We start from the raw sequence: 27,866 nt of genomic DNA, 5'->3' as shown, positions 1-27,866 counted from the left end.
AACTGTGCTTTCTCAGTCAGAATAAATCAGGATGGGCACACTGAAAGCAAAACAGGAATGCTGACTGAGACCCACCTATCCTTGCAGAAATTATCAGACTCAAGTCAGCAATGACCTTGAATAATGACATGGAAGCAGTGACACTTCCCATCTTAGTTTTTATCTTTTTATCAGTCACCTTTTAAATAACCAAAATATCTCAGTCAGAATTTCCTGTATGGAATAAATTGGATGGATAGCCAAGACAGATGGGGGACTGCTCTTCCTGTTGTTCAGAAGTCAAAGAGTTCAGCCTTTGGCCACTGTGATGGTTCACAGGAAGTTGTCCCTCACATTTGTGATTCTTATAAAAGCTCAGGGCATCTCAAATCCAGAGAAACAGCTCTGGATGTATCTCCAGGCCTGAGTTCCTGAGGTCTATCACCTCTATTACAACACAGTTACCATCAGGATATCAAAGATCGTAACAGAGAACAAAAGGCACATCAAAAATTCATGTTGGAAGCAAAAACAACTGTACAATTTCAGCTTGGACTGGAGAAGCATTCCTACTCCTTAGGATAATTTTCACAATCAAGTGAGTTCTAGAGCAGAGAGCTTTTCCAGCCACTGTGCTAGATTATCCCCATTCCTCCTACAGCCAGAACTAATCATAATAAGGTTTGTAATTTTGCCTTTTGAATGGTTGAAATAAAATAGGAAGTATTTTAGCAATGCCTTCCTTTTTGCATTGCTGGCTGCATCTTTTAAGTGAAGGTGATGCTTTTTCAGTTTCATGCTTGAAAGCACATTACTTAAAGTAACTAGTTTTCAAACCATACCTTTGTGAATGTGAGAACAGTTCTTTGCTTGTCATGGACTAGCAACGAAAAGACTCACTGACAAAAGACTTGTATATGTACATTGAAAAGCATATTCAACCAAATGCACACAGTAAAACTGGAGCATTTCTCAGCTTCTTGCTGCAAACATGGACCCAGCTCGCCTTCTGGAAACCTCCTGACTTAACTAACAGGATGATGAGGAACAGAGCCAATTTCATTTTGCATTCAAGAAGTATGATTGCTTGACAGTATTTTTAATCTCAGCAAAAACAGAGCATTTAAAAAAGAAAGATGTATTCTAATTACACTCATCATGCTAACATTCATTAAGAGCTACATTACCAAATGCCATCATCACTCAAAAGCAGTAAGTCAGGAAATCTTCAGACATTGAAGCATTTGGCTTCTTTTCCTCTAGGGATGCTAATGTAAACCTCTCAGAAGGTTTGTCCATGACTGATACTTAAAAGTGCAGTATCACAAATCATTTAAGGCAGAAATTATTTTGTACCATTAATATAAAACGTAATTTTTCTTTATTGAAGTCATTTGGAAATGTTTACTTGGCTAATGGTCACGGCAGACAAACAATGAGATAGACAACAAAAATCTTAAAGGTCATGAAAAACAGCATAAATACATCTCACAAATGCACCAACAGGAACACTTGACTTCAATTGCACCAAAGCTCTCCAGAACAGAGCTCCCCTGCTCCTACTCGGGAATGTTTTGTAGCAGCGCTGCACAGATTCCAACAGCGAAACATTTTGTTCCTGAACCAGAAAGTGTTGCTAAGTGACAACAGCCCTCTTCTCTTTCACATCATTTACAAAACCCAGGCTCTTAAAAACAAGCAAATGAATGGTTAAGGTTCAACTGTCTTACACTTCCCACATAGTTCCCACCTTTGCACAAAATGCACTGTTGTTACTGAAGGCAAAAAGTCTTTATCCCCACAACATTTAAACCTCAACTTTTTTTATGAGATGGGTGCCATTTATTTATTTATTTATTTTTACAACACTGTAAAATACAGTACCTGAATCCACAGAGTCTAATCTTTCATAAAATCACAGCACCCAGAAGTCCAGCTAGAATGAATGGAAACTAAAGAACTTGAAGTGTAGAAAATAAAGCTTTTCAAACTCCCTTCATTGGTTTCATTGTCCAGTAACTGGAAGCATACTTCATTCCTTAATCACAATGCAGCCATGGCAGAGTAGCCAACATCTCTGAGCACTGCTCTCTGGGGCCCCCAGAATAAGAGGGACATAGACCTCTCCTACGAAGACAGACACAGAGAGTCGAGGGTATTCAGTCTGGAGAAGAGAAGGCTGAGAGTATTCAGTCTGGAGAAGAGAGATCTCTTAGCACTTCCCAAGGCCTGAAGAGAGCCTTTGTGAAATCCAGAGAGGATCTTCGTACCAGGGCATGTGGTGACAACACCAAGGCAAATGACCTCAAACTGACAGAAGACAAGGTTGTATTGACTATTGGGAAGAAATTCTTTACTATGAGGATGGTGGGGCACTGGAACAGATTGCCCAGAGAAGCCATGGATGCCCCATCCTTGGATGTGCCCCAGACCAGGATAACAAGGCTCTCAGCAACCTGGTCTGGTGAAAGGTGTCCCTGCCTGTGGCAGAGGGGTTGAAATGAGATATTTTTTAAGGTCCTTTTCAACCCAAACGCTTTAATGGCTTTATGAGCTTATCAGATCTTTACTTTTCTAATATGTACCTAAGTCAAAAATACTTTTTTCTATCTGCTTCAGACATCTATGTTTGTTTTTTCCCCAAAGCATTTTGCACGTGTTCAATAAAATTTGCCTAAACTTCCTACAATCATACTGTTATGATCTGCTGAGCATACCTGTAGATAATGAGAAAATTGTTAAGCATTTAGAAATAAGTCTTACTGAGACTGCAAAAATACAAAAATAATTTTATAAGTTCTTCTCTAATTAATTAAAAATGCCCTTTAAGTTAAGCAGTTTTAGAAACTGCCTGCTCAAGGGTTGCTGAAATTTTTGAAAACAGGGTTACACAGAGAAAACTTTTTTTGAAGTGGTATCAAACTAGTTTTACAAGAGTTTTGCATTTCCAGGCTTCACTCAGAAGTGAAGGCCCTTCAGCTGTTGGCCACAAGGCCTCTAAAGACAAGATCAGCTACTGCTACTACAACTTCAGAAATCAGTCACCCAATGTAGAAACCACAGAAAGATCTCCCTTCTCATTCTGAACTGCAAGGAGCCAATCAGAGTAAGTTTCCCTATCTCACACAGACAAACAATAACAACATTAAGTGTAAATCAATGGAGCTGAAAGAAGAATATACAGTGGAAAATATTATCTGCTGGCTTGTCAGCACTCAAAATTCATAAGGCTTAAATTACAGCTGCATCATTTGTAGCGAAATTTGAGCATAGGAAGTCCTGCATGTGTTCTTTCCAAATGCCATTTTGAAATCCTTACTGATGTAGTGCAAAATGTTTTCTTGTGAAAAGCCGTAGCCTTTTTAATCAAAGAATGTCTCTTAAAGCAGTCTGCCTGTTGTAATGTTGAATCAACATAAACTTTAACATTTTGCCTTCGGCAATGGGGAAGATAAACATTTTATTCTGCTCACTGAGGTGAATCTTGGGTCTCTAAAGCAAAATGTATACTCCATAATGAAAACTGCAAATGAAAGGTGAAAATTTTCTGCTACTGATGATATACTCCAGCTCACCTAGGGGAGATACACAATCTCACATCACATCACAGCCCAGGAAATGGGAAATAATGAGTGGAGGACAGCATTAATCAGTGGAAAAGTCTATCAAAGTGGAAAGCAAATGGATAATGAAAGAACCAAGAATGTGAACATCTACAGAAAAACTCCAAAGCAGTGCCTGTTAGAAAAATTTATCATCAACTAAGTTTTACAAATAGAAGCAGGTAAGCAGATGGGGATGATGAATCTGGAGGGGGGAAATAACCCAAAGAACAAACCAAAATGAAAACCCAAGCAGATACTCTTTCTACATCACATCTTAATAGCCAGTATCATACACCCCATGGCAAAGCAGGCTGGCACAACAACATGCCCAAATTCCTTATGGGGTCATGCACTGGATAACTTTGGGTCTTGTAACTCTTACTCCACCTCCCAAGGGCTAAGCATGGGAGAAGTACAACCACTGCAAATGGATAAACCACTGCAAATTTGCAGTGTTATTTCAGTATTATCACTAGAAACTGCTGCTTTTGTCTTTTAGAACTTTTATAGAACGAAAGAAAGAGTATTTTTTTCTGAAAGCTTTAAAATTTAGAATTTTTCCTCTCAGAGTTACTTTGAATATATTTGCATTATTACCAGAAAATTCAAAGTAACACACATAATTACTACCTCCAGTAAGAAACTACTATTATTTTGCTGCCTCCCTGTCAAGAACCACTTTGTTCCCTTGCTATTTGCACAACTGATTTCATAGTCTGTCATCAGTCCCCACGAATGTTGACACAATGATGCAAACAACCAACTTGGAGTAAGCCTGCGTGTCAAAAGAAGAAACCAATCATTTTGTATTTGGGAGCTGAAGTCTTGGTAAAGAATATAGAACAGAAAGGTCTGGTTTGGTTTAAGGCAAAATACTCATTTCTTTCTTCCTTGATGTTCAATTACAACTGTCAGCTAGTCTGGAGTAAAGCAAACCCTGTTCTTTTAATGTGTTTTCAGCTGGCAGACAGCATTTTACAGAACGGGACATAAGCGAGAGTCTAGCCAGTGTAACGCTAGGTTTAGTTAATGGCTAATCTGGCATTTGTTCAACTGTGTTCTTCAAACAGCAAGACAGAGAAGGTGCATAAAAAGAAAAAATATGAAGCTCTATCTTCACCACCTCATTTATGTGCCTGATGGAAATGATAGCCTATCAGAAGTGTCAGTATTCTAGTGAAAGCTGGCATGTAAATATTTATGCATTATGCAAGACAGTCAAGCCCTGGCTGGCTGTCCTTTCCCATATTTCTAGCAATAACAGAAACTCTGGTGCAGATAAGAAAAAGCTAAAAAGCTTTACATCACAAAATTTAGAACAATTTTAAATGGTCATTAATATGAACCTGAACATGCTAAATGCTAAATGCTTCTAAGGTTAGAGTGACCTTAATTATCTGGGAATAAAAAGTACTCTGTGCTACCCAGAAGGACATGGCTTCTTGCCAGTTTACCAAGGAAACTATACATGAAGTTTTAACATTATATATGGCTCGTGTTGCAATAAATCTTGGTGCTTTGTTTTGCTTTTATGGAAACACAAAAATCAGATTATTCATAGTGTGCATGACTGATTTCTGAATAGTTTTTTTCCCCATCAACTACACCTGCTTTCAGTTCCTTGTCCAGATAGCAAAATCTGTTGGTAGCAAGTGAAAAATATTTCCATCTGAACATGATGAATGGACCTTGGTACATGAGCTTAGAGGCATCCAGCAAGTTCCTAGCACTGCAAGCTTGCCAGCACATCTGATGCTCATGGGCAACTGTGTGAACAGTTCCACTGCCAAACAGAAAAGTGGTAGTAGAGGGTTTTTCCCCTCCCCAGGGATGGTCACCATCAGCTGGCAGAGGCAAACTGGTGAGACACACAGAGCTACTCCCTGTTCTGTAGGATCTCTGTGGAGAAATAAGGCAGCTGCTTCCAGGGCTGGATTTCATGTGAATTGCACTCAGCCTAAAAACTAAGGTCTGACAACCCAATTTACACAGCCAAATGTCCTACATTGCCCAGAGGAATTCTTTACACACCTTCAGAGGCCAATAAACAGGTTAATAATTTCTGAATTTGATTATTACACTGTCAAGACCAGAGCAGAATGTGCTTCAGGATGTCATAAGAAACTAGGATTAAGACAACAGCTGGCATGTTCTTCCCCAATGTCAGTGCTATCAATATAACACAGCACATCCTAATTATCATGACACCTCACCAGGAAAACCACAATTAACAGGGCTGAGCCCAATGCTGCTCATCATATAAGACTCTGAGGGTGGGGCAGGTATGTGCTGTGAGAAGACACAGCTGTATCACATCCCTTCTATCAGGAGGCAAGACAGTCATGTTCTTGTTGTCTCTATCACCTGATTCATGTGTCTTCAAGAAAAATGTCTATAAAATAGCTGAGCAGCAGTCCTCCCCATTAAAGTGAATAAATAATGAGAGTGATACTTCTTACCAACAGAAGCCTAAGATAAAATCTGTGTATTTTTTTAGATGGTATGGTGTCAGTCTTCTAACTGGCTAATAAGTTCACAAAACATCTACTTCACCTCAGGTATTGTTTGTAAAAGCAGAACACAAGCTAAAGGTATGCCTAGTATTCTTTTAGACATTAAACATGAAAAAAAATCAGCCAACTAAATAATAAGCAATATTTAGTAAGTAATTAAATAGTGGCATAAGCTCTAGCCCCTAAAATTTTTAATTTGCTGCTGTGCTGTTTCTTGTTTCTAAATATCTCTCTTCTGCTGAGAAGGACTCAAAGCTGGAAAAATACTCTACATACAACCTCAGAGTTGTCAAGTCAAGAAAAATAATCAGTGACCTTGATGTGCTGGCTGTGCTTTTACTACCCCATCCTACACAGTCCACTTCATCCCCACAGGGAGCACTTGCCAACCATGGGAACTTGCATAGCCCTTTCTACAGCTCCTTTCTAGCCCACCTCTGTCAAAACTGCACTGAGACAGTTACTTCTTTACAGGTGCCCAACTTTGTGCCTCTCTTTCTTGTTGAACTTCATGAGGCTTAAGTCATCCTATTCCTTCAAGCTCTGAATGACAGCCCTGCATTCACCTGATAATGACAGCTGGGCCTGAATAAGGCTGTGTCCCATACCATCACCTATGTTACCCATGAACATATTATAATGTCTCAGGTACAGTACCAAACCCTGAGGACCACCATCTGTAAATAGGTACCAGTTAAATCTCAACCAGCTTTTAAATCTAACCAAATAAGCCAGTTTTTCACCTACCTTTTAGCCCACAAATCTAGTCTCTATTCTCATTAAGGTTCTTTTCCTCCCTATATTTACCACACTTCTTCCAATTTCTCCTTAAAATTCGGAAGTCTATGCTGAAAGCAAGATAAAGGACAATAACTGCTCTCCCTTCCTCCACAGAGCCACTTATTTCATCACTGAGGCAATGAAATGGGTAAAGTATTATCTGTCCATAGTACATCCATAGTAGTTATTCCCAAGCACATGCACCAGTTTCCATTTCTCAACAAGCTTTTCCTCTCTCAATTCCATTTCTGCATATCCAGAAAATGCCTCTATTCTGCTCTTTAATAATCTATCCCCCCCTTCTGCCTCTTTTAGTTTGAGGTCAGGAGTCCTCTGCTCAAATTGGCCTCCTGTTATGCTTGCTTGTTATCTTGCACAGTGGCCATAGTTCTTGTAGTTCAAGGAAGTTTCTCCTGGAAATCAACTAGATCTCCTGAATTCCTCCACACTTCAGGGCAGCCTCACACACGATCCTGCGGCCAGTTTCCCAACCAAGCCAAAGGCAACTCTCCTAACTTCTAGGATTTTTTTATTTTGTTATTTTCCACCCTACTTTCTTCAGGGGCTTAAACTCTGTCCATTTCACAGCTAGTGCAACTAAGGCTTCCACTGTCAGATGCCAAACAAGTTTCTATTTATGCTTGAGAAGTAAATTCAGCAGAATGATTCACCTAAATATATCTCTCACTACCAACATCAAAAACCTGTCTCAAACACACTCCAGAAATCTCATAGATTTTTTATGCTCCATTGCGTTGCCCTAGGTAATTGAAGTGCATTTACAAACTCTTATCTTTAGCTCACTCCCATTTTTTACAGACTCACATAAACAAACAATCCTCAGCTCTGCTGACCACCAGTATGTCATAAAAATGCCCAAGATTCTTGATGTTACTGGGATGATTTTTCACCTGAGAAATCCTTTGGATAAACTGTGATTCCTTACATCAAAGCATCTATCAGAAATACTATTTTGTGGCCAATGTGACAGGCTCCAAGCCATTATCAATGGACACCAAAAGCACAATGCAACAGGAAACAAAGCTGAACAAAGTTGGCACATTCCTACAAACACATAAGATGAAAAAGAGTACTGTCTTGTGAGCAATTCATTAGCAGAAAGAAAGCACATATGTTTTCAGCAAATAGTTTGAGCAATTCTACTCTTCCCTTCCTTGGAATAAGCTTCAATTTACCTATTCCTTGTATTATATCAGTTAGCAGGAGCACAAATCAAAGTACAAAATACGACATATAATCTTATGTTTAATTATCACTACCTATTTATTGCACATAAATCTTAGGATTAAAAAATTGGCCAGCAAAGCACCATGTTGCTCCAACAGAACTAAGTGCTGTCAGCTTTAACAAAAATCAGATAAATCCACATATGTTGTGGTCCAGAGCTAGAGGAATACTGCTCTACAGTATAAAGAGACTGCAATTCAGGTGAATCTATTTGGTAGGATGTAACAGCAGGAGTCCTCATTCACTAAGGCTCTGTAAGAGCTCTCAAAGCAGTTCTAAAGCTGATGAAAAGGTAACTGACATTTGACATATTAACACAGAAAGGGAGATTTGCTAAAGCTGCCATAAAATAAGCTGTATTGTTGAGCTTACAGTCATCCCCACAGAATTATGCTGTACACTTGAAAGAAATTGAGGAAAGAGAATCAATGCACAATCTGTAATCCTAAAAAAAATAAATGCAAAGCTATTTATTTAAAGCTTCATCACTACCTGGTCCAGTGGAACTTCCACAAGAGTATCTTCATCTTCTTGCACTTCAACTGCCCCCCACATTTCAGACCCCTCTTCTCTGGCTTTGTAAATATCTTCACCTATAATGGGAAAGATAGAGTGTAAGGAAGTGAAGTCCAATGGTGACACAGTGTGGCTCAACTACTGAACTGCACATTCAGTTTTGCTTCTGAGAAAAGCTTTCTGAGCTGACCCATCATTCCCCTACAGTTCTTTCAAGGAAGTCTTCAGTCTCACATTATTGTCAATTTGTTTTTCTTTCCTTTAACAACAAATACTTACATAGTACACCACTTGGGGAAGGGGGAAAAAAAGAAAGGGAACTGAAAGGGAACTGAACAAAGTCCTGAATCTGAAGTTCCTTCACTTTGGGCAAAGATCCAGAGAGAATCTGAACTAGATACATTACATACATAATACTTAACAACAACATAATACTTAACGTTTCTACAGTCAATTACAGTATTCTTTAGTAATGAGTATTGTAATAACATACATCTATCAAAAATTTCAGTCACTGAATCAAAAACAAACATACTGAATCAGGTCAGGGTTAAAAGATTAAGAGCAACAGTTGGATTAGTTCTACTCCTCAACTCTGGGCACATGCAAGTAGCACGTGCAGCTGAAACTCCACATACGCATTAAAAAGCAGGTACTCCTGGACAACAAGGATTAACAGTTGCATTGGTATTCAATTTTGCAAAGATCTTATACCATTTAGTTTTAGTAATTCCTTTCCTCTACATATAAGGAATAACTAGGGGTCTCTGAAGTTTACAACACAGGCCTTACAGTATCAGCTAATTAGAAAAGTGAAGATAGGTACATATGGAAAAAAATTTCCAAGTGATGCACGATCCTCTCTTTTTTCCCCTAAACTGAAAACAGCCCAGAAACTAAAGGCATGGGTTACTCCAAATTATCTCTCTCCACTGATCAAGGAAATATGAAGATGTGCCCATATCCAATGTAATATGTAACTACAGTAAGAAAGACGAAAAAGTGTTTCCACTATTTCTGACTGCCTCCTAGCTCTTCATAGAAGGATCTGAACTTGGTAAAATCAACCCATACAAATTGATTGACATTGCTGGATGCTGCTAAAAAAACAGCTTTAGTATAGCACAGAACCCGTCTGGTGGGAAAAAAATTAATAAAACCACAAGACCCAGAGAAATCCAGCATCCAACTGCATAAAAAGTCAGCACTGACTATGCTGTCTAGTTTTCCAGTTACTTTCTTGTCACTGTGAGAGTCAAGGGAAGAGTTTGCCCTGGGAACAAATTCTGAGGCACCATACCTCAAGTGTAAATGGCTGGAGGGGAGGTGCCAGATGGCCTTAGGAGTTGCCTGACAGACACTGACCAGAGGACCAGAAATGAAGGCTGTTCTCACAGTCTGAAATGAAGAGGCAGAATTGGGGGTTTCTATGGCACATCACAATGAAATTCCAAAGTGGTGCTGCTGGGTGCACCTTAGGAGAGAGATTTCCTGATGGATAAGGCAGCTTGATTACCCAGACATCAGTCCTGCTGGAACTCCCCACCCTACCAAAAGATCTATAGTACTTGTCCTCTGAAAGGATCCCTGTTGGAAATACCGGAGGTCTCTTAGCATCATTGGTTGGATTCTTATCCTAAATAACTCACAGATGTTTTTCAAGACCTGATTTTCATATTGCACATGAAAATAATAATTTTCTTTTTTAATTTCCTTTTTCTTGGGAAATTATAATAAATACAATGCATGTGCATGGATGTTCCATTGAAACCAACTAAGGACATTCAATACTTGATGACAGTATGATAAATCTTGGACAATCTACCTGCATGTATCTCATTACAAATCCCTTTTGACACAAGACTTGTTTGGGTTTTTTGACAAAATCAGCAGTAAAAACATGGAGTGGCTGAGAATAACAACAAGGTGCATCTGAACAGAATGTTACCTGTACTTTTTCAAATAATCGATGCACTTCACACTTGCCATTTTTCTGAGCTCTCCAAGAGACAGGATGCTCTGCTTCTCTTACCTGGTATTATCAGTTGCCTCTCATCATAGACATTAGAGTTATAGATTTCCACCACACTCTGAGAGAAAAATGTTCCCTAAAAGCCACCAAGAAGACTCTGCTATTTCAAGGCCTCCTCTTAAGTACATAAGAAAATAACCTTGCCCTAGATTCCTTGGCTCACTGAACTATAAAAAGTCAACTCAGAGTCTAAAAGAACTGCATTTAATATCACCCTCCTTCCGTTTAGACTCTGTAATAACACCTTTGCCTTCAAGGTCCCCAAGTCTTTCAACCAAAATGGAAACTGTCTGGCCTCTGGAGGTAAAAAGGATTTTGGTGCAGAGGCAATTTTCATCAGGTTTTTACTCCAGGGCAAAAGGAGGAGTACAAGGGAGATGAACATGTGTTAGCCCTGGAAGCCAAATCCACTCAAGAGATGAGGATTCTCAATTTTAAAGCACCTCTTCTTAGAAGAGAGATCAGGCTCAGGGCTACGCTGAACAACCCAAGGAGACAGACATGCAGTATTTTGAAAAAACTTAATTATGGAACCAGGAGGGAGCAGGAGAGAGGAAAGAAGACTGTAAGTTTCAGTAAGGAATCATATTTCTCTTTTAAAAGAGAGTGCCCAAAAAGGTTTTTGCAGTATTTCGATGAGCAAAATCTGAAATCTCAGTGGAATTTCCTCCAAGCACTTTCTAGCAGGTGTTTGCTCAGAAAGCTGGTCATAAATGAAAAGCTACTAGTTGAAAAGAACTCTGCACAACACTCTAACATCTCTCGGGGATACCACTGTTGTCTTGCACAGAAAGAATTCTCAAGAGAAACAGCATTCCTGTTCTTCCACAGACTGCAAATATTATTTAAGGATAACAGAACATGTACAACAAAAGGGAAATTATTTACCTCTGCACAAACATAAGAGAATGGAAGACAGATGTCCAAAATATGTGTACAGTCAGGGAAGGAATTAAAACACTTGGGCCTGAAATGTGCCAAAATAGATGAAGAAAAAAATGACACTAACTGAAAGATGGGGAAATTGTAATACTTGAACAAAAAATTCGAAAGGTAATGGCAAGGAATGCAATTAATCTAAAATTAGGGCACAAACTGTTGTCTTTTGTTACAAAAAGTGAAAATAAATACAAAAATTGCAAGATAACTTATATAAAATTGATTTGAATAAATGGAACATTATGAAAATAGCTTAAAATGTTAATTGCTACTCTACAGCCAGAAGTATTTAAACTTTTTGCATGTGAAGTTACAAATATTTGGAGGATGGAAGCTGAGTGAAAGGCCAACACCTTTCTTGTTTGTGTGATTCTGTGTCAAGATCTTGTCAACAGAAGTTTTCAGGCCACATTAATCACAATTATTGGTGCTCTGAGTTACTTCCAAGGAAATGTTTTCAGTTGGGTAACTTTGCCTCATATTTCATAGATAATGCTTTTTAGTTTAGGAAAAAAAGTATGAAAAAGTCTTATTGATGGAATATTTCACATCTCTGTGTCTGAATCATTAGTCAATTTCTTCAATGTCTCTAAGGGAGAAAAAAAAAAACAAGAAAGCATTTTAGAAAATGCCATAAATTACATGTAGAAACATTTTTGCACATCTTCATCCTGTATTGTTATGAATCTGTACTGAAGCAGAAATATGTGGTGTACCATGCCAAAAAAGAAAAATTCCAGCACTTCTATTAAATGGAACATTTATGACTACTACAAACAGTTCATACAAAATTGTAGATTAAACATGGTCCTCTTTTATGAGTCAGCTCTTTCTTTTGCCTCAAACTACCTGAGAACTGACCACAGACAAGCAACCCTGAAGCAGAAGAGCTCTGAAAGAGGGTAAGAAAGGAAGGTATGTCTCCCTGCAGCTTTTCTGGTAAGTATAAACAGAGGATTTATTTCAGTTTGGTTCTCAGTTCTCCATGCCACAGCAAGTGCAGCTTCTGTCAAGAGGCCAAGCAAAAATCATTGAAAGTTTCATGATCTTCTGTGAGGGCATTCTTACATGGTGTCCAAACAAAAAGAAGATATTGGAGTTTTTCAAGTCTTGCCAGTCACTGTGTGACTACCTTAAGGCAAAAATCAGCACTATTTTTTATACTCTAAACAGAGAGTTAGGTAACTTAAACGTGTCCTGTTATTTCTGATTATTTTAAAGCAGGGTCATGTTCAGCAATTTAGGTAAAAAGGGGGAAGAATAACCTGCAGAAGGGCAAAGAACAGATTCATTCAAAAGGAGCAGCCAGGTAGAAAGAGAGAATATGCAGAGGCTGGAGGATATAGACACTGAAGGAGATGTTGATGGCATAGTGATGTTAGAAAAAATATGTGGAATGAGGAACTGTATAAGAGCAAATAGAAAGCTGAGGAAATACTGGTGAAAAAAAAGGGAAGCAGTGGGATCCAATGCACTGACTGGAAGGCAAAAAAATGGCTTTTACAGACCAGAAGAGTAGAAGCTTGAAAGAATGAGAGAGGGGAAGAAAAACAAGTCTGCAGGTACCCAAGCCAATTTAAGCTTCCTAAAGGAATCTCCCTTCAGGAAAGCCTTCAAAGAGGAATGCTGCTGGACTATTACCTACCAGCAATTGAATGTTTATGCTGTGATGTTACCACACACTCAGAAGTGCAGCAGGAAAAAGAAAAAAAAAAAAAAGCAATGAAAAAATGCTCCTTGTTTTCAGGCAAGTATTTTTACTGAATTTTTGTTCATATTTATTTCTCCAACAAACAATACTTATTAAGACTCTGGAGATTGGAAAGAATTCTTACAGAACTTTTTGGTTTCAGGCTGAAGGGATGAATGAAAACTGCAACCACAAGTGCTTTCCTATATTCCTATGGAGTTTCTTCAAGAGTTGTGCTCTCTCCCGCCTCTTCTCAAGCTCCAGAATCCCACAGAGAGAAAGAGTGATGAAATCTCAGGAGGATCCAGATGGCTTAAAACTCTGAATTCCTCAAAGCCTTGTCAGGGTTACCAGGAAAGGGAACATTTGGAGCATGGTAACAGCCCTGACAAGGAAAGGTATCTACTGCCTCAAAAATGCCAAGGACCAACTCAACCTGCCCCAAGTAAATTCAAATGACACAGGTGTTGAAACACTGGCACCTACTTTATGTCCAGCCTCTTCAGAGCTAGGAGCAATGAAGTCACACAAATAGTAAGAACAAAAGAAATTTTCAGCTGAAAAAGGCAGTGAAATTACATGAAGAGGATGTAATCAGAAACAGTCTTTGGTAATCACGTCCAGAGGCTATGGGTGAGAGAAAGGCACTGTGGTCAGGTTTGGATGAGAAGCTTGGAAAGCATAATGACTGGTAAGCAGGGGATGAGGTTTCTGATTTTGTCCTTGGCCAAGGTCTATCTCAAAGTAAGCAGCTCAGTACTCAACTGCTTTCACCAAAGATAGAAGGTGGTACTGTATTCCTGCAGAGCTTTTCATCTCTGTGACTGTTGCAAATGGACAGATAAAACCAATTCAATTTAAGACTATTTTAAAACTTCTTAATGACTTGCACAATGACTCCTAAAAGTCAAAGATCCTCATTTTGAGAGTTTTGAGAGTTACCTACTCTGTCCTGGCCCTTATCCGTGCCAGCTCTTGCTGGCTTTGCAGCCCCAGGGAATTAATTTGTGTGAAAGGGATTCTGCTGCCCATTAAGGAAAATTTTCTAGATATTTCCTAGATCTTTTTTACTTCCTCATCTCCTGATAGGTACAGAACAGAGAAGTTACAAGCAACAGCAAATTTATAAATGCCCAAAAGATTTTGACTAGCAAAATTTCATGTTTTAGTAGTTGTCTGATTACAGAAGCATTCAGTGTATTGTGCATTCAGCTCAGTACGTAGAGAAAGAAATCACAAATTGGTGCATGTATAACCAAGCAAGTCCTGGCTAAAATGCAAAGATCATTTTCTGTTTTATGCCAATCAGTATTTCAGCTGGAATTCTTTATCTGCACTTTGATAAACAAGGTTATAAGACTTTATTAAATACTAATTAAGTTATGTATTAAACCAACTCATAAGAAATCTGAGTTTGTTTTTAAATAATTAAGTTTAATTATTTAATATTAATTAAATACTAAGTTTAATTAATGAGTTTAAGTATTTTTAAATAATTAAGCACAGAATAAATGGGTTTTATATAAGCTCCTTTCCTAAACATCATTAACTGCAAAATATTTATTGCAGTGAAAATTACAAAATATAGAGATATTAATGCATTTCAAATTTTAAACTGAATGAAATTTAGTAGTAGAAATTTTAAAAGTCATTGTAATAATAGTCTTCCCTGAGTATTTTGTGAAAATCTGAGGCATCTATTAACTGCAAGCCCTATACATAAGGAAGTTAATGTGACTATAAAAAAAAATTAATGTGACTTACAACAGAGGCTGCCTCATAAAAACAGTAAGTAAAATTCAAAACTAAATGTAAAAAAAGAAAAAAATGTGGCTCATAAAACTGAATAGTTTTCTATGAGGAAAAAGGAAGATATCTGTTTATGCCAGCATATAACAATTTTATTTTGTAGTTTTGTGTGTGTTTTGGGGTTTATTTAATTTAAAAGTATCACTCTTGTACAAGGCCCATTTCCAACAAAAAGCCACTGCCTTCTTGATAGCTTTGCATGTGTGTTCATGTCTGTGACTCCTGTCATTAAAAAGCAATGGAATTGAAAATAACCTGCTATCAATATACATATAAAACCGTTGAGAATATTAAAAAATACATTTCTTCCCTTGATACCATTGTAGCCTCAAGCTTTTAAGCAATTGCTTCCTCTCCTTTGAAAATTTTGAATTCGTAATACAATTTGATAGTATTAGAGAATGCTGACATCTGATTACCTCAACAGAAACTGCAAAAGGTGCTTCTAGAGGCTGCCCTTGTATGCAGCATTCTCCCTTACTAGTGGGAAATATGGTAATGCTTGAGCAAAGGAAAAGCTCACTCATCTTTATACATTAACAACTACAAAAATAAAGGACTGAGTGTCCCTCTCCCTGTTTTGGTCTTCCATCTCATTTACTCACCATCTTTCTAATTTATTATTCAATTTAAATTGCATTCAATTTATTATTTGATTTAAATTGCAGCTCATTAAGGCCATTCACATTTTGAAATTAAGAAAGCAGTGCTCATTCAGTCACATCTTTTTTTAATTCCATGCCTGTTCCATAACCCAGCCTTCTCTTGAGTACAGTTGTGTGCTGGGGGCTAAACTGTCACAAAGCAAATGCAAAAGCCCTGAAATGTCTGCCCTGGTCCCATCATTCCAAACTGAGCATCACTACACTTTTACACACTCCTGCTGGGAATTAAGCAGCATGCTTTCCTGCTGATAAGTATATATTTTCCCATTTAACATTTTATGAAATATTCACTCACTTCCCTAAAAGCAAACCCAAAGAAACTCACTGTGTGTTTGAATAAAGTGGCTGCAAGGTTTATCATCATCTGAGTTCCCCACTGGCATTAGAACACTCTGGCTACCATGATTCAGCACTGTAACAATACACACCTACAGAAAAAAGGGTTCTCATTTCTTGCTACAGATTTGTCTCCTACTATGCAAGGAATAAGCCAACAGGTCTCGTAAAATCTCTGCAAATGAGAAGCTCTCTCTTTCTTCAGCAGCCTTTTCATCTGCTTTGACAATGCAGAAATTATATGGTCTGTGTGTTAATGGCAGATAGGTTCTTAATCTTAAAAGTTATCAGCAGGAAAACACAGACAACAGTTTTAGTTCACAATCAGAGTGGGTATTCAGCAGCCCAGGTTTGTACTCTTTGGCAAGTTCATAATTTTACTGTAACCGTTTCAGAGCAGGACAGCAATACCTGGAGTTCTGTGCAGCTTTCCTTATAAATAAGTGATTAATAAATGCCTTTTTCTTCCTCTTTTTTTACCCAGTAACAAAACCAGGAAATTGAAATGACCACTAACTTCTAAGACCTCATAACAATCAAAAATAGATCTGAAAAACTGTGGAGTGGCTCAGCCCATCTCTAGTCTGTGACTTCTCTAAATCACAGCAAAAAACTCAAACTTCACAGTCTATTAACTCTAGAATTTATTTTTTTTTTATAGTTTATGTAGGGCGTTACTTTGCAAACCATGCAACCACAATTAAACTACTGTATTTGAATGGGATAGACTTTAAATGCGGGCTCTCCCCTGCAAGAATTTTCTGCTACACTTCTGAATTTGCTACTTTCCTGATCAACTTCCTACACAAACTCTTTGCTGGATGTGGCACAAACCAAAAAATTAATAGGCTGGGATTTTTTTGGTGGTTTGCTCTCTTTTTTCTTTTCTAAACTTCAAACCAAGTAGCTGATAATTAAATGTACCTTTGGTGTCACTTTCATAAACCCAAATTCTGCTGAACCAGATGCACTAGTCTAAGCTCTAAACTTCACATTTCCAGTGGTAATTACTGTTGCATACAATATATTCCATGTTATTAAGGCTTCTATGAGTGCAGTGGAAGCCTGATCATAACATTTGTAGTGTGCCTTATAAGTTACAAACACCAAAGCATCAGCTCACAATCTACTGGATTTGCCCTGAGAAGTGGTGAATTAAAATCTTGCACAAAGAGTGTTCAGCTCTAAGAAATTCTTTAATCATCTTGATTTAAGAGGATTATGACATGGATCAGTTGTAATATAAATGGCATGCTGGTGAAATTCTCAGTGTATTAAAAAAAAGACAAATTCAAAGTAAATACACAGCTAGCCCAACTAAACTCAGCTGGAAGATTAGGTTAAGCCTTAAATACACTATATGCATAATTCCTCAGATGTTAAGACCCAGGAAACAATTACTTTCAAACAGTCTAGCACTCAAGAGAAGATTCCACACAATGCTAAATTGGCAGGTAAAAGGACAGCAAAGAACACAGGATACATTCACTACTATAAATATTCTCTTTTTATCTATTTCCATACACCCCAAAATATGCATGTGTAAACTCACTGTGCATTTTATTGGTTTCAGATTAAAATTTATTAATCACTTATCAGTGACAGCCAAATGCAGCCAGCTAAAATGCCAAAAGTCTTTTTCACTGTCAATCAGGAAAAAGTAAAATTATAATTAAAATTAAATAAAATTCCTTCCCTTATTCAGTCCAAAGCCTTTGAATCTGAAGGATTCTTTTGGAATAAAACTGCAAAGACAATTTAGGAACTGCAATGAGCCTTCAGAATAGTGCACTTGATCAAAACTGTACTTGGGAGCCATCATTATCACTGTGTTCCTGGAAGTGGCTTCTAGTTTTCCATGAAGAGAAAATCTCCATTTCAGAATAAGACTCCTCACTCTAAAATGAACCTGAAAATGTCATCATTCAAGGCAGCAATTACATACCTACTTCATGCATCCAATACTTCAGTGCCCAGTCTAAACTAAATTTCTAATTTCACAGTCATCTGCATAATAAACCAACCTGATTACCAGCTTTTAAGGTATTTTAATCAGCAGCCCCACTAGTCACACAACCACTGCAGGGGTCCATCTCACTGAGAGACAAGGTGATAAACCAGGACAGAGCAAGGGAGATTCTCTGCTGACAGGGAGATTTTCAGAGCACTAAAAGCACACACATTAGGAGAAGGGGAAGAGCTGGCACTGCCTGTTTTCAGGTTGGACTGGATGTTAATGCAGGTCTTCAGTGTATGAAGAGGTACTGAAAACAACAGGTGAAGCAGTGCCCCCCAAAAAGGGAACATACTCTTTCCCTGGCCTTTGGATCCCAACATACTGTCCCAGCAGCATAAATTCCTTCCAAACACAAAGGGAAGCATGATGGGTCCTCAGCAGACATGTAAGGAAAGCAAAAAGACACAGGATAAGTACATGTATGCACACAGCATGTCTCACTGCCAGAAGAAGCCATGCCCATGTATTGGTATTCTAAAACCCAGAGGCCCAGCATCCTTAAACATTAATTTCAATGAAGTTTTTTGGGTGTTTTTTTTTGTTAAAAACTAAACAGCTCTTTGGTTTTTAACAAGATTTGTCCAGTTTGCCTCTTGGCTTTCTTTCCTTTTAACTAAATTAAAAATTCTTGTTCCACATTTGTAGCCCAGTATTCACATTAACTTGTAATGAATGCTTAAAATGCTTAAAATGTAAAAAAAAACCCAATAATCTTTGCTCTGTTGAGGTCTCAACACACTTCCATCATTTTAATACTAAGCACAATAAATTTGTGCAGGTTATGCTTAAAGGCTGCATGGCAATAAAGAGAGCAAATTATGAAATAAACTAAGCATGTGAGATAGTAAATAAAGGAAAGAAAAATTGTCTTTATGGTATCAAAATGACCAAGTAAAACAACAGTTAAAAGAATCCAAGGGAAAGCAAAAAACCTTGGGGAAAAAAAATTAGAGTTGCCATTAAACTCACCAATCCCCCAGCTGTAAGAAAAATCCAGAAATTAATAGTATCACCAGAGGATTGAAATGATGGTGTTTGGGAAAACCCTGATGAAAATGATGGTGAGGGAGGATGGGACTCCAATGAAATAAATGAATCTTTATCTCCTCTTATAGAAAGGAAGCAGTTCTAGAATTAAAAATTATATCCATAATTAAGACTGAAGTGTTCAAAAGACCTCAAGGAGGTCAGGAAATAAAACATGGTCAGAACTACTCCCTGGGACCCTCTGCAAGTGGCAAACATACAGGAAAAATATGGATGAAAACCAGAGGAGTCAGAGACTGAGCAACTGTTGAGAGTGAGTCCCTCAGGAGCACGTAGAATATTGCTGGATGGAAGTGAAGCTGATGGATACCGGGGGCCAGGAGTCTTATTAAACCTAGGACCTGAGCCTGTCAATCAACCCCATTTAATAATCAGCAGGGTTGTATATTGTGCAGGAGGAGCAGAGGTTATGGGAAGAGCAGGACCAGCTTCCATACCCATGTGTTCATCTCGTAAAATATTCACCACTGTTACAAGGCAATGTACAGACACTCAAACAGACATATCCCAATATCCCCAGAAGCCGATCCTAATGTGCTGAGACTTCTATTGAAAGAAACCCTGATAACATTAAAAACGTTTTCAGCTGGGTGACAAGAGAAAATGAGAGGAGATGTAATACATAATGAAGGGTTACAAGATCCCCAAGATGACCGGTCTTCTTGGGCAAGACTCTTTCATGACACCATGCCAGGGAAATGGGCTGGGAAACCATCCCAGAGAACAAACTTGGGCCTTTGAGAGCGGCCCAAAAACTGAAGTGCAGAGACTTCCTGAGTGCCAGGTGAAGACTTTTAAAGATACCCAGCTTCAGATAAAAGAAGGATCAAAACACTTCTGGAGCAAAATGAGTTGTGGAGGACTGCAGTAGCTTTAGGCACTCCCCATGCAGCTCTCAGGCAACAAGAAGAGAACACTTAGTGAAAACAGTGCAAGGGGAAACATGAAAAACAAAAGGCTTTCACAGAAAAAACGTACCTGCAACCCTTTGAGGAGAGGAAGAGAGAGGAAAGAAGAAACCTCACTAAGTGCTGGGAGAACTTTAGGCTTTATCACCTGGTGCATTATGACCTATCAAAGGACTCATAAGGACAAGCTCCATATTTACTTACCAGCAGGACCTAGAAAACAACCTTTGAAATAAATGATTGATAGAGAAGCTCAAATTTCAGTAAACACCCCAATGGATGCTGAGAAATCAGACATAAGTTTTAAAAGAAATAGGGCCCACGCACCAGAATTTAATGGACAAAGTAATTTATGTTATACTGCCAAAATTTGTTTATGTTTACCTGGAAAGACAATGGACCTCATATACCCTTGCAATCATGAAGCAAGAAGAAAAGTACTTTAGGATACAGTATATTTAAAGGAGAAGTTTGGCAATTGCCTGATGGGAATACTTGGTCATTCAGGCCCACAAAAACTCCAAGTAAGTTTTCTGAAGAGAATCAGAAAACTTATTCAACATCTAATGTTTTTAATCATGTACTGACAGGAATGGAAGTGGTATTCGGACTGTTAGCTGTCACTAAAAGCAGGTATGCTAATGCCAAAGCTACTGTTTCAGGGCTTCTATAATTGCTTTTCCAGTCTTCCTTTTCTACATTACACACAAAGTGACAATGGATCACTCTTGACTAGAATGATTGGGACAGAAAGGAGGGTATCAAAGGAATTTTTCCTATTATTATGAAATTTTTAACTTTATTATCCCCCAAGCAAACAGGATGGTGGAATGTGCTGATTGTTGAAAAGCTACTTTACACCTCACACATCTGGATGGGATAAAAGTTTACCCTCTGTATTATATCAGATGGATAAATGACAAGGACCACGGTATAATGTGGACTTCCTCAATGCTGGCTTTCTGTCAAGGGCAGTCTTTGACAATGAGGGATGGCTGGGCAGGAGGATACTCACAGAGCAGCACAGCTCAGAGCTCCTAAAGCCTGCCTGGCCTGTGCTTCAGGTCACTCCATCTTGAGGTGTGACCAGAACAGAATGCACAAAAGATAGCAGTTTTGCAGAAGGTGATCATTTGGAGTCACTGTATTACCTTTTATTTTAACTACTTCACTACAAGCTACCAAAGTTCTGACCACAGTGGAGCTCCCAAACTCCACTGAGTGAGTGAGTCAGGAGTGAAAAGACTCATTTCCCAAGAGTTAGAATCATAGAATAGTTAAGGCTGGAAAAGACCTTTAAGATCATCAAGTCTGTCAACCCAGCACCACCACCATGTTCACCGTTAAACCTTTCCAAGAGTGCTATATCCATACTTTTTTGAATATTTCCAGGGATTGTAATTCCACCACCTCCCTGGACAGCAGGTTCAATTATTTACAACCCATTCTGTGAAGAATTTTTTCCTAATATCCAACCTATGCCTCCCCTGGTGAAAATTGAGGCCATTTCCTTTCATCCTGTTACTTCTTACCTGGGAGAAGAGATTGAGCTGCACCTGGCAGCACAATTCCATGGCCCATTCTTACTTTTACTAACAGTCTTCATATATGGAGGAAAAATAGAGGATCACAGAAAGGAACCAAGAGCTTCTCCAAAAATACACTTGAGCTCAAACTATAGACAATATGCTGCCTTGAACATCTTATCTTCTCCTAGGTACACAAGGCTCACAAAGCATGGAAAAGCTGAAGTGAGAAGCAACCAGTCATTTCTTCAATAAACTTAGTGGCATCCAACCAATTCTGTCAGCAGGTGGAGCAGCAACAGCACTTCATACAGAAACATAACTATTTCCCTATATATGTCTAGCTAACAAATAAGGCTATACATTTATATGTATTATATCTCTTTTAAAAAATGGGGGGAAAGGGATTATCACTCTATAAGATAAGAAAAACAGTTTTGCAAAGAGGATGTTTATGCCTAAATTTGCAAACTGCTGCCACTGCTGTGACAGCACAGAGAAGGGCAAATTCTGAAAGGGCCTCCAGCAGCTCTGCTGTAGGATTAGCCTCAACAGCTACCATCTAACTGGAGTTTTTGTGTGTGTTCTTCCCCCAGGGTCTAGTAGTTTTGTTACACAGACCCAGGCAGGTAATCAGGGATCCTTAGGGACAGCAAGGGGTCCTTTGAGAGCACCAACTCCTTTTCTTCACCTTATTGCAGGGCAGAAGAGGGGGAAAATGGCAAAAATATATTTTTTATTTTCCTTTACCAAAAGTATAAAGATAGAACCATATGAGCTTAACTTCCAAGGTATATTAAAAGATACAGAACACTGCATCTTGTGTTCTGTAGATGAAGCCAGGAATGTAGTGGATATCCACAAATACATTTCCTAAGCAGAAAGAACTTTGGCAATTCCAGTTAGCCAGAGTAAATGGACAATTCAAGAACTATTCAAGCATGTTATTCTACTGCTTCACTTGTTTAATGAAAAGCCACTATGCTATAATAGTGTTTATCTCACTGACCATTATCTTGAAGGACTCCTGTGGAAGCTTTTACTGTCTGTTTTACTTTTGTAGAGTGGTTAGAAAAGTGTTGTCTGGACACAGAATTCTCTCGATTCTGGCTTTTTTTGTCTTTCCTTTTGGGAAGCTGAGGTGAGGAACTGTTTTCTCCCCAGTCACTGGATCCAATGGTAGATTTAGATTGCCCATCATTTCCCTAAAAAGAAGAGAATGTAATTATCAATGATGCAAATTAACAAGCTTATTTTAAAAAATTTCATTAAGAACTGGTATCAAGTGTTAAAGAAATGTAATAATTTCCAATCAGTACATTTAAGTAATATCTTAAATTTTCCAGAAAAGTACAACTATCTTATCAACTTACTATATGATCTGACCAATTAAATTTTCAACAGCTTTCAGGAGAAAAATCACATCCTTATTATAAGAAAATAATGTTTCATTTAATGAAAAGAATGGCTAGATGAGTCTATGCATGCATGCATATTACATGCAGCTATCTCATTCATATGTGTGGACAGTCACAAGACATAACACATGACTTGTTAATATGACATAATATGACTTGTTAATAAATCACTGTCTGTGTAAATGAGACCTGGGCATTATTCTAAGTGTCAAGAGAAGCTGGAGGAGAATGACAGTGTTCATGGGGCAGTAACACATTGAATAGAATGGAACAGAAACCTGTATATTTTATTGCTTCTTTTTAGTGGCTCCACAGACTTGTTTGTTTGTTTGTTTTGTTTTGCAAACACAAAATGGACATGATCATGGTAAATGGACATGATCAACTACCACAATTATAATGACAAACTGTGAGTCTGATTTCCTGCTGTCTTGTACAGTAAACTGCACGTGTGAAGAACTGGTGAAAACAGATACTTGTATTCTGTTTTGGCACTGAAATTAAATCCACAGAGGACTCTTGTAGCAAGGTGGGGTTAGGTTCTTCTCCCAGTCAAAAAGCAACAGGACAAGAGGAAAGGGCCTCAAGCTATGCCAGGGCAATTCAGGTTGGACATGAGGAAGAATTCCTTCACTGAAACAGTGATTAAGCATTGGAACATAGGCTGCCCAGGGAAGTGGTGGAGTCACCATTCCTGGAAGTGTTTAAGAAACAAATGGATGTAGCACTTTGTGCTATGCTTTATTTGACACGGTGGTGATAGGTCAGAGATTAAACTCAATGACCTTGGCGGTCTTTTCCAACCTTAATGGTTCCATGACTCATTTTGTACACATAAAAATAGCTATACAGGATACAAACCAGTGAAGGATCGAGCTCTGTATAAAGTGGTTACCTCGAATAAAACACATCAGATTGCAAACTGGCTTAGGGCCTTTTTCAGACTCAGCGTTCAGAAACACAATTTTCTGCAAAATGTTTGGTAAAAAGTTCTGTCTTTTTTCTTTAGGTATATAATTTGAAAAAATAAATAAATACACAAATATATGTGATCAGGTTTATAGGAAAGAACAGCAGCTGATCTTTGCTATGGAAGCTTTTATAAAAAACAAAGCAGCCCTTTTCACAACATTTTCTCAGATTTCTTCTGTCTAATTGACACTGCAAATAGCTACAGATTCATCAAGCTCTAATAACCATTCCACCAGGTGGCTGTGGATTTTCTTCTCTTTGGAGAGCCCAAAGGACAGGGACTTTCCATCTGCCAGAATTTAGCTGAATTAGAAATTTGATACTTACACTGCCTTTAGATTTTCGAGATCCCACAATCGGAGGTAGTACAGAGGTTTTGGAACTGCAGAAATAAGCCAGATCTTAGAATTGTGTACACTGGCACTGGCACAGACACAACAGATCTATAATCAAGTCAGATAACACCAAGGTGGCTACAGTAACAGAGGTAATTGTTTTTTTCAGTGTGTTTTCACTAAGTATCACTCATTCTGTGTACTAGACTATGCTTAAGTGCATAATCATTAACTTACTCAAACAAATGCATGACCCCACAATGCATACTTTATATTCCAAAAATATTGCAGAGCAGTATCCAGTGAATTACTATGTGAGTGCTCCTTACAATTTCCATTTCTTTCCATTTATTTAAATGAAATGGTTCCAAACTTCCATGTTTTCCAGAGGTTCAAAAAGCAAAAGTTTCTCCTCCCAGACACCCAGTTTAGGACTCTATTATGTGATTGTTCTAGCCCACAAAAAATAGACCCAAACATAAAACAAACTTAAAGGAGTACATGTTTCACAAAACATTACTAAGCAAGAGTAGACCTAAAGTGCTGTAAGCTGCACATAATCTCATTTAGCTGTACACATTTGTATCACAAGGGAAAAAAAAAAAAATACAGGATTACTTTGACTTAGATTAATTCTTCTCTGATGCTAATTTTGTGGTACATGATCAAGGGAATACTTACGACATGAACTGGTCTTCTGAATTTCCATTTTTGCTTTTCTTATTTTTATCTCAACTTTCTCAGAAGCTGCCAAAGAAGTTTAGCATCCATACTAACCCATGCATCATTCTTGGACTAATAATTTTGTACATTACTAGTGGCAGTTTGTAAGCAAATTGATACACACAAACACAGGAGAAGTATCACACACCTGTAGAACTTACCCCTGTGGCCTTCTTGTTGTAGATTTGGACAGCAGATCACCATAAGGCAATTTCTTAAACTTTTCTCTACCCACTGCAACATAAATTTGCCCATTCTCCAAGTCTGACCCATTCTGAACAAGTTTTCCATCTACAGTGTACAGTCTGAAAAATACAAAAAGGCCTATTTTAATAAACCTTAACGTTGTTACTGCATTAAGAGCACTGAAAGCTATGTTATTCTAAACTCACTAAATATATGTTGAATTTCCAGATATGAAACCAAATAAAGTACAGTGGACGCCATACAATGATCAGTAACTACATTTTTTAAAAAAACCAAAACCAACTAACCAACCTAAAATCCAAGAAAAAAAAAAAAAACAAAACAAACTACCAAGGAAAAACAGCAAAATAACTACTTAAGTCACAGTTTATATAAAACTAAGTATGAAGTGCTATAATGGATGAAATACTCCCATAATTTCTAGAAAGAAATAGATGACTTTATACTTCTAAGGTCTTCAATACTTTTTCCCTGTTACCTTGGAAGGAATCTATTCCATGAGTTCCTGACCCCCTCTCCTACCAAGTTCCACCTTCTATCTTTGCTCAGGGAACTATGCAGTATCCTGGTAAGAACAGGGCATTCATGACTGAAAGTCCTGTCCACCTAACACATACCATGCCAATAATATTGCATTTATACTGTCATATTGTGCAGATCAGAATGTTGGAACCTGGTGGGAATAACAGGAAATACAGTACTACATTAAAACAAGAAGCCATGCATCTCGGGCACCTACCAATAATGACTATGCCTATTACACCAGGTGTATTTTTACCATAATAACTTCTTTTTGAGAAGAAAGAGGTGCATCAGGGACTGGTTGGGGGAATTTACTTCCTTGTCAAGTTTGTAATTTTATTCTAGGATGGTCAAAACAGTAAGAAGTAACATTCAATAATAAATTGGCTCTTACTACAAAGCAGAGTTCAAAACTCAACAATATTTATATTTAATTTAAAAGTCAACAATAACAACTTTCATTTAAGCCTTAAATGCAGGAATGTTGAATGACTATCTTAACTGCTTTTCTAGAAGGCCTTCTACAGGAGCTATACAATGTACAAATTTATTGTCACAAATTTCAACCCAACACAAGGATACATAAAAAAATACACACAACCATACTGATGCTTGACTTCTCAAGGCATCAGTTCAATGAACATTTGGGGAACAATGTCAAGAGGCTACCTTGAGTACACACTTGACTTATAATGTTCATAAATTTTCAGTTTAATAGAGAAAGAGTTTTTAAAATTTATATATATATGGTGGCATAACCTTGAACAAACACAGAAGAAAATCACTTTACTGAACAAGGGATCGCAGAATACTTAAGGCTGAACAAGATCTCTGGGGACCACTGGGTCCAATCATGCCTTGCAGAGCGAGAGCAACTACAGTAGGTTGTTCAAGACTGTCTCTAGGTATGTTTTAAACATCTGCAAAGATGGAGACTCCACTGCCTCTCTGGGCAACATGTTCCACTATATGATGACCATTACTTTTTTATTATGTTCAAGTGAAATTGCCTGTATTTCCCCCTTTCACTGTGCACCACTGCAAAGAGCCTGGCTCTGTCTTCTTCACTCATTTCCACCAGGTATATACACACATTTAAAAGATCCCCCTGAGCCTTCTCTTCCTCAGGCTGCAGAGTCCCAGCTCTCCTCACACCACAAGTATCTTCAAGCCTTCCTCTCTGCAGCCCGTTGTTCCAGCATGTCCACATCTTTCTTGCATTACCCTTGTGAAAGTACCTTGATTTTCTGTGTCTCCTGCCACATGGGAACATGTTTCTATGTGCAAAGGTTGAAAATTTTGAAAGGTGAAATTGCAGCTATTTTAAATCTAGATCACATTGCTGCTTCCTTGAGAAGAGGTATGCTAACTGGAGCGCCTCATTTGTATTACTCATATTTATTTCATAGTGCAAACATTCCACAGGCATGCCAGCAATTCAAAGAGCAATTTATGTTTCACTACCACAGAGTCAACATCAGTTACACACAAATAATGAAAATAAAACAAGCTATCGGAAAATCAGCAGGAAGCCTATTTCTGAATTAATCTCACTGTGTTCTGCTAGATTGCACTTTGCTTTGGGAACTCAGGGGAAAAAACAGCAAATGAAGTGTACCACAGCTTAAGAATTATTTATATATTTGTATGGGGCTGCAGATATAGAGGGGTACATTCCAAATAACTGGGGTTTTTTTGTTCCTGATCTTTTGTTTTGCTTGTGCTTTAATGTTATATTTAAAGCACAGAAGTTTGTTTAATACAACTCAAAAAAATGTTACAGATTACCTGGCAATCTTTAACTATATTTTTCATCCTGAAAATAATAATCACAAGAGCGAAATCAAACATAATCAGTCTCTGAAGATGAAAGTAAAATCAAAACACATTTTTTTAAAAATGGATATTCAAATAACTAAATTGATTTAACAAGCATACACAAATTTTGTGACACTAATTTCTGAAGCTTCGTTTTTACAATTTCTGAATTTTGAAGCCACAATTTCCACCCACCCACTTTGCCACCACCATTCACAGACCAGCTGGGTTCTCTCTGGCTTGTATAATGTAACAAAAATA

The 27,866-nt window shown here is 38.0% G+C and overlaps 1 protein-coding gene across 2 annotated transcripts in view; it reads right to left on the bottom strand.

Moving 5' to 3' along the window:
- DCDC2 (doublecortin domain containing 2) overlaps window positions 1–27,866 on the bottom strand; it is a 68,017-nt gene that overhangs the window by 20,800 nt on the left and 19,351 nt on the right. For both annotated transcript variants that reach the window (XM_015617762.2, XM_015617759.2), the window contains exons 5-8: window positions 25,220–25,363; window positions 24,328–24,382; window positions 22,620–22,815; window positions 8,618–8,718 (exon numbers count right to left, since the gene is read on the bottom strand). In XM_015617762.2, the coding sequence (XP_015473248.1) occupies window positions 8,618–8,718; window positions 22,620–22,815; window positions 24,328–24,382; window positions 25,220–25,363 (496 nt within the window). The remainder of the gene's footprint in view (window positions 1–8,617; window positions 8,719–22,619; window positions 22,816–24,327; window positions 24,383–25,219; window positions 25,364–27,866) is intronic.

Source organism: Parus major, chromosome 2 (genome assembly GCF_001522545.3).
Source record: "Parus major isolate Abel chromosome 2, Parus_major1.1, whole genome shotgun sequence".
NCBI classification, from domain to species: Eukaryota; Metazoa; Chordata; class Aves; order Passeriformes; family Paridae; genus Parus; species Parus major.
Note: the sequence above shows the minus strand (reverse complement) of the source record. Positions and strands in the feature narration are given on the sequence as shown.